The sequence below is a fragment of the Xenopus tropicalis genome, chromosome 3 (genome assembly GCF_000004195.4).
Source record: "Xenopus tropicalis strain Nigerian chromosome 3, UCB_Xtro_10.0, whole genome shotgun sequence".
Lineage (NCBI taxonomy): Eukaryota > Metazoa > Chordata > Amphibia > Anura > Pipidae > Xenopus > Xenopus tropicalis.
In genome coordinates, this window is record NC_030679.2 from 125,462,880 (window position 1) to 125,470,755 (window position 7,876).

Here is a 7,876-nt window from a genome sequence, read left to right on the forward strand (position 1 = left end):
AACCTTTCTTACCCGTGAGCCACACTCAAATGTAAAAAGAATTGGGGAGCAACACAAGCATGAAAAATTTACCTGGGGGTACCAAATAAGGGCTGTGATTGGCTAATTGAAAGCTCTCAAACAGCGAATCACAGCCCATATTTGGCACCTCTATGAACTTTTATGATGCTTGTGTTGCTCTCCAACTCTTTACATTTGACTGTAAATCACGAGTAAGAAAGGTTGGGGATCCCAGTTATAGAAAGTAGGAATTACTGTTACTCTCCTTCCCAGAGGCTATTATATTATTACTATACCTGCTATCCCTTAGCCACAGTCCCTTCCCAGAGGCTATTATCCCCCCACTGTTACTATAGGCACCATCTCTCCCTACTATACCTGCTATCCCACAGCCCCAGTCCCTTCCCAGAGGCTATTATCCCCCCACTGCTACTATAGGCACCATCTCTCCCTACTATACCTGCTATCCCTTAGCCACAGTCCCTTCCCAGAGGCTATTATCCCCCCACTGTTACTATAGGCACCATCTCTCCCTACTATACCTGCTATCCCACAGCCACACCCCCTTCCCAGAGGCTATTACCCCACTGCTATTATAGGCACCATCTCTCCCTACTATACCTGCTATCCCACAGCCACAGTCCCTTCCCAGAGGCTATTATCCCCCCACTGCTACTATAGGCACCATCTCTCCCTACTATACCTGCTATCCCACAGCCCCAGTCCCTTCCCAGAGGCTATTATCCCACTGCTACTATAGGCACCATCTCTCCCTACTATACCTACTATCCCACAGCCACAGTCCCTTCCCAGAGGCTATTACCCCACTGCTATTATAGGCACCATCTCTCCCTACTATACCTGCTATCCCACAGCCACAGTCCCTTCCCAGAGGCTATTATCCCCCCACTGCTACTATAGGCACCATCTCTCCCTACTATACCTGCTATCCCACAGCCACAGTCCCTTCCCAGAGGCTATTATCCCCCCACTGCTACTATAGGCACCATCTCTCCCTACTATACCTGCTATCCCACAGCCACAGTCCCTTCCCAGAGGCTATTATCCCCCCACTGCTACTATAGGCACCATCTCTCCCTACTATACCTGCTATCCCACAGCCCCAGTCCCTTCCCAGAGGCTATTATCCCCCCGCTGCTACTATAGACACCATCTCTCCCTACTATACCTGCTATCCCACAGCCACAGTCCCTTCCCAGAGGCTATTATCCCCCCACTGATACTATAGGTGACGTGTGCTGCCTGGGAATCCCAGGTATACACTGAAAGTATCTTTTAAGTATCAATTATTGAGTATCAAATTATTTTATCCTTATCACCATGAGCCTCAGAGCAAACTCCCTCTCCACTCTACGCTAGAACCCTTACCTGACACCTACTATTCCTAGTGCTGCAGAATAATCTCTAACACGCATGCGCATCACACAGAGGCTGCAGAGGAAACGTTCCAAACAAAATGGCAGCAGGCTCCGCCCCCGGCAGTTCTGCAGCAGGAAGTAGTTCTTTGGTTTCCTGACTGGGTCACTGTGTCCCCGGCATCCTTCCCGCAAGCACGTATCTGTCATGGCTTCAAGGTTACTGTTCCGCAGGGCCGTCCAGGCTGTCACTAGGGTCGGGGCTGTGAGACTGGCGGCTCCATCCCGGTGCATGTCTGCTGGAGGTAAGCGTGGGGCCGGCGGTGCGGGGAGAGAAGCCCAGGGGAGAGCCGTATGGGGAGAGTAGGAGTGCGGGGCAGCATGGGCGGGATGGTCGGGTTGAGGATAAGGGAAGAGTAGAAAGTGCTTAAGGGTGAAGACACACGGAACTACTAGTAGCAGCTGCTAAACTCCAGAAAATACCCTGCCATAGACTATACTGAGAATTGCCTCTGCTAAAACACATATTAGTAAATGATCAGAACTGTCTATTCTAGTAGCTGCTACTTGTAGCTCTGTGTGTCTTCAGCTCTATACTGTGTGTGTTGTACATTCTCCTTCCAATACACAACAGCCATTTGTTGGTAGTTGAATAATGAGGTTATTTCCTTCACTTCCTATTAGATGGCTCATTTCTTACATTTATATCTGCAATTTGCCACCTTTCATCTAGGGGGCATTTTTACTGTCTCTGGGGGAATTCTACTGTTGCAGCAGGATTGGCTATTACAGAGACTCTGCTTTATTGCTTTAACTCTGCTTCTTAATCTCAGGCCCTGAACCTGTTGCTGAACTAGAGGATGAAGCCTGCTCTGACTCTTGTTTTTGTGTTCAGCAATTCTGGGATTACATTTGTGGGACACAAGGTTATGAAACAGGGGCTACAGAGTGTTTTTTATGGGTTTTCGGCCCCCAGCAGAGCAGCCTCGGAAACGCAGGGAAGCTCCTCTTTGCCAAATGGATAGGGTTGCCATACAGACCTTAATGTGTCTCTCTGTTTTCCTTATTAATAACATGGGCAGCAAGTATCAGTTGTAACAGTTGAGTTAGTAAAGTCCTGGCCATATGGCAAGCCTACACACTGTGTTCTCCCCCTGTGCAATGTAAGATGGTGTTGGTAACACAGGACTGCCCAACATGCGCTCCCAGCACCGCGTGACAGCCCGAGACTGACCAGGTCGTTGGTGGCGCAGGTGTCGTGCTGCAGGGCTGTCATTATTAGTGTAATACATGTATCGGTCATTGGACACCTGGGTGCTGCCATGTATATTACATGAGCCCTTTAACAAGGAATTTTCCATGGAGTGTTTCACCTCCATGCTTTTGACCCCTACTTTGACCTAATTGTTCTTGTCATGCCTTTGGTGAGCCCTCTTTGATTTTAATCACTTATTCACTCTTGTCATAGTTTCCATTTAAATTGTGTAAAAGGAGCTTGTGTTGTCTAAACAACTTTGTGAATTTTGTCATTTCAAATTCCTTAATTCCCTTTGTTTCCTAGTAGTCACCTGGTTTGCTTTGCCACCGCCTACTGTCTAAACCAGTCTAGGGGGTTACAGTTGACAATCACTGCTGAATGAAAATGTGGGTACCTGCAATCACCATGTATTGCATTGGGTTTCTTGGCAGGCATTCCAACGGATGAAGAGCAAGCCACAGGTCTAGAAAAGAAGGTCATGGCCGCCATAAAGAAGGGCACTGTAAGTAATCTAATTGCATTCACTCCTCTCCATCTGTTGGGTGGATATTCTATTGGCACAGCAAAAATAGAAATGTTTATCAATAAGTATATTTCCTTGTATGACAATGGTGGAAGTTCCTTTCTGCATGAAAAGTAAAAGCAAGAATAAAGCTCCTTATAAACCGACTGCATGTTTTTCTCAGCATAGATAACACAGTTTATTCATTTTGTTTTAATAACAGGATCCCTACAGCATTGAGAAACCACAGCAGTATGCCGGGACCAAAGAGGATCCTCATATTGTCCCTTCTATAACAAACAAGAGGATTGTCGGCTGCATCTGTAAGTAACTGTAACTTACCCAGAGATGCCCAACTCCAGTAACTGGGATCCAGTCAGTTCACAGTCTGGTTTTTGGTGTCATTCAACCTAAATATGAAACAACAGATCTTCAGTGATGCTAAAACCATGAACCCTGTTTGTTAAAGGAGAACTAAACCCTAAAAATTAATATGGCTAGAAATTCCATATTTTATATACTAAACTGACTGCACTAGCTTATCTATAGTAGTAATGATATAGTTCTTTACAGTTATTACAGGAGCTCCTGATCTTAGATTCTGTTAGAACTGTCTGGGACAGTGCAGGCTCAGTGGGCTCTGGGCAGCTGTTAAGAAGCTGAGTTTAGGGGTTATAGAAAATTATCAAGCAGACAATGAGGTTTCTCTGTCATATAAACTGATGTTATAGGACTGATTATTACATTCTGATGCTAATTGCCCTGGTTTCAGAGCTGCCATGTTATGTGAATTACTAATCAGGCTTATACTATTACATTTATATTCTATATATATATATAGTATATTGTGAGTGGGTTCCTAAGCTCAGGTAAGTGACAGCACCACAGAGCATGGGCAGAAAAGCAGATGGGGCTACTGGGGCATCTTTGGGGGCACAGATCTTCCCTGTGCAAGGGCTGTGGGTGCCTTGGGCTGGTAAAGAAGCCCAAATCATAATGTGCAACATTTCTAGTCTATTTCTTTAGTTAAGCTTTAGTTCTCCTTTAATGGCATTAATTATTCTGCTTCCTTGTGAGTCTTAAAGTCAGTGGTACATGGTATTCTTTCTATAGCCTCCAGTTTACAAAAATATCTGATTCTGGTGCTAAACCTTGAAAAAAAAAAAAAAAGTAATCGCCAGATTTAATAGCACTACAGAATGAAAAGAGCAGAAAAAAATATGTATATTATATGCTTTGCTTTAATATATGCTTGTTCTTTTGTAGGTGAAGAAGACAACACCGCTGTTATCTGGTTCTGGCTGCATGAGGGAGAAGCCCAGCGCTGCCCATCCTGTGGCTCCCACTACAAGCTTGTACACCATCATCTCCCCCATTAACCGGCACTGTAGCTTGCTGTTTGTCTTTTATTCCAAGTTTACACTGTCCTGTGTACTGTATATTTTGGCGTGGGACCATGAATAAAGTCAGCTGTCCAGCCCTCACATTTGCCTGTTATTAAATATCTTCATTGCCACAAGTGGATATGGTTGTTCATGCTTAAATCTAAGGGCTACACAAATGATACCAAATCTCATGTTTCTAAACAAGTGCAGCTAGCCTTTTCAGCTAAAGTGACCATACGAAGACTAAACTTTGGACAGCATGTAGCATCTGTCTGACTATATGGCTTTCACACATGTGAGCACATTTACCTAATATCCTCCCTTGTGCACAGTGACAGTCAGATGGTACTGAGAGACACAGGGCATATTTGGACTTTATTGGAGTTTGCTCCATTGTGTTTTTCTGCAAGTGGACAAAACTTGCCTATTCTTTTAATACAAAAAAAACTTTTTTTTTGTCATGATAAAGCACTTTTAAAGTTAGGCTATTTTCACTGAACATAACCCCTATTCCTTTATAAACAGGGCAGTTTGTCCAGAGCAGCCTATCTACCGCCGAATAAACAATCCCTTCCCATCTTTAAGCAGCTTATTATGTGGGGCTTCTCTGCAGACTGATAATTCATTTTATCAGCTCCTCTGGTCTGATGTTCTGTTGGATCAGGAAGTACTAAAGTGACGCTGACTTCATTTAAAACTAATTAAACAATTAAAACTAAAGCTAATCATGGAGCAATGCACTCTTTAATTCTATGGAAAGTACTCCCAAACCACCTACTAAGAGTTTGCAGGATATATGGAGATAGAGCGAGTTTCTTTGGTCATGCTGGGATGGGAGTGGTATCTTTCCTTGTCCTGTGTGTTTGTAGTGCTTAGCTTTTCTTGCACTATTAATTATCTGTACTATTGATTGTTATCTGCATTCTTATTAGTTAACTCCAACCAAATTAGCTTTAGGTCTGCCATCGGGGGGGGTAGATGGGGTACTGCAGCTAGGGGCCCTGTGGCAGACGAGATCCCGGAGATGGAAAACCTTGATTCACTGGTTGTGAAATGGGTGTGGTGAGTGGCCAGGGTATGGATGAGTCATGGGGAGTGGCTGGGATGAATAAGGGGTGTGGGTATGCATTACCCACACATTTTTAAGCCATACCCACTTTGTAACAGAAAAAGAGGTTGTGGGAGCACTCCAAGGCTAAATAAAGTATACAAATACAATGGAAGTGCAACTGATCTGGCCAAATTAACTACAAAAAGAAAAAAGGATTGATCAATGCACATTCCCTGGTCCCGTTTCATAAGTAAATTGTCTGTTAGTTTCATGCTAGTGCATACAGTATATTGACAAAAAAAAAAACTTTGTAACAGCACCAAAATCCCGCATCCAGTTAACAAAAACACAATTTTTACATGCATTTCATGAAAGACAGTTGTAGCCACCAAGCAGTTCCTGGTAGACACAGCGGCATCTGAGTCAGACCAACCATTACAGAGGCTTCCTCAAAAACTCAAACCAGGAACATTTTATGTGCCAAAAGCAACCACCTTTGGCCTCTGAATGGGTCCTCCATCAATAGTGTAATGCCAGAATGTACTGTGTTCCTGACCCAGCAAATTTACAGTGGTTGTGAACAGGTTAGCAGATTAAGTAACAGAGCTTCTTGCTTTCTATTTGGGACTTGACTTGGGTGGGTGGTGCCTGAGAAAGCAGGAACATATGGACCAGAACCTTTCAGTGTTTGGCAGAAACACCAAATTGGACAGTGCACTTCTGAGTGGAATACAGTAATGACGAGATAAGTCTTGAAGACAGGATGGGTAATCATGGCAGACTTGCATGGCAATGGTATATTTCTGGACAAGGATCAAGATGCAGGGTTTGTAAATTGTGAATGGTAGGGGGCAATACACAACAATGATATGGGCAGGGTTGCAAGACTAAAATATAAAGGCAACACCGCAATGAGTAAAACAAGAACGCTGTATTGATTACATTAAAGGTAAAGGGATCCTGACATGATTTTTATAGTGTAGTTTTATTACTAAATGACACTGTGTATATTGCAAATAATTGATTCTACCTTTTATTAAAATTCTAAATTTTATTCTTAAACTAATAGGGTTTAGTTCTCCTTTAACAAACAGGGTTCATGGTTTTAGCATCACTGAAGATCTGTTGTTTCATATTTAGGTTGAATGACACCAAAAACCAGACTGTGAACTGACTGGATCCCAGTTACTGGAGTTGGGCATCTCTGGGTAAGTTACAGTTACTTACAGATGCAGCCGACAATCCTCTTGTTTGTTATAGAAGGGACAATATGAGGATCCTCTTTGGTCCCGGCATACTGCTGTGGTTTCTCAATGCTGTAGGGATCCTGTTATTAAAACAAAATCAATAAACTGTGTTATCTATGCTGAGAAAAACATGCAGTCGGTTTATAAGGAGCTTTATTCTTGCTTTTACTTTTCATGCAGGGGACGATAATGTCGGCTCGTTTAGTGGGCCGACGATCGTTCGTACACCACCAACTATACGATAACTTAACGATAGCATCGGATCGTTCGGGAATCGGTCGTTTGTAAGTAAAAAATCGGTCCGTGTATGGCCACCTTAAGTGTAGGGACTAAAACAGGGCCAAGCTGCAGGGGAAAGAGCGGACCAAAAGGAGATGGCAGAAGGACCTCTAAAAATCTGAGTATAAGAGATGGATCATTTTCAAACAGGCATGTTATGTGACACTGGAGCTAGCAACAGACATCTACAGCAGACCATGGGCAAGATACCCAGTAGGTAAAGCCATGAGGAAAAGCACACCCTGCACGCACAGACCCATCTCTAAACATGCATATAAATAAACTGCAATTAGATAATAGGTTTATCAAGTCATATGTCTAAAGTAGAACTAAATGCAATATATCTATTGATATGATGTAAAAATAAATTGAATTGGACACAGGCCTGGGCTGGGATTCAAAATAGTCCCTGGTCTGGTTTTTGGCCCCTAAGCTGCCTAAGGTGGCTCCTCCGATGCCGCCCCCTGCCTTGGACCCCCGCACTTGTTACTGTTACAGTGCTGGGAGGGGGGGTCCAGGGGGGACAGCATCACTAGTGTAGACAGCGCAATTGCATTTTCTTCTGCATCCCTCCATGTCAGTACACATGGGTAGCATCGCCCCTCCCACCCATGTGTACTGACATGTCGGGACTAGAAGAAATAGAATTTATGTCAAGAAGGTAAGGGAAATTCTCCTTTTCTGCACTAGCAGAGCCGAATTTCCATTTTAAAAAACAGAAATTCAGCTCTTAAAGTTACCAGGAGCGGCTTTTTGCTGCCCCTGGTAACTTTGGGGG

General features: G+C 43.7%; 1 protein-coding gene across 1 annotated transcript; it reads left to right on the top strand.

The window, feature by feature from the left end:
- Positions 1-1,553: 1,553 nt before the first annotated feature.
- cox5b.1 (cytochrome c oxidase subunit Vb, gene 1) lies at positions 1,554-4,622 on the top strand. The gene is made up of 4 exons (NM_001016250.2): positions 1,554-1,681; positions 3,066-3,136; positions 3,360-3,459; positions 4,403-4,622. The coding sequence occupies exons 1-4, from the start codon at positions 1,585-1,587 to the stop codon at positions 4,513-4,515; spliced, it is 381 nt and encodes a 126-aa protein (NP_001016250.1). The 5' UTR covers positions 1,554-1,584; the 3' UTR covers positions 4,516-4,622.
- Positions 4,623-7,876: the final 3,254 nt, after the last annotated feature.

What these genes read in the sequence shown, in the direction of transcription:
- cox5b.1 (NM_001016250.2), top strand. Translation starts at nt 1,585, where the DNA reads ATGGCTTCAAGGTTACTGTTCCGCAGGGCCGTCCAGGCTGTCACTAGG. An exon ending in CCGCCATAAAGAAGGGCACT is followed by an intron (nt 3,137 to 3,359) that starts GTAAGTAATCTA and finishes TTTTAATAACAG; the next exon opens with GATCCCTACAGCATTGAGAA. An exon ending in GAGGATTGTCGGCTGCATCT is followed by an intron (nt 3,460 to 4,402) that starts GTAAGTAACTGT and finishes GTTCTTTTGTAG; the next exon opens with GTGAAGAAGACAACACCGCT.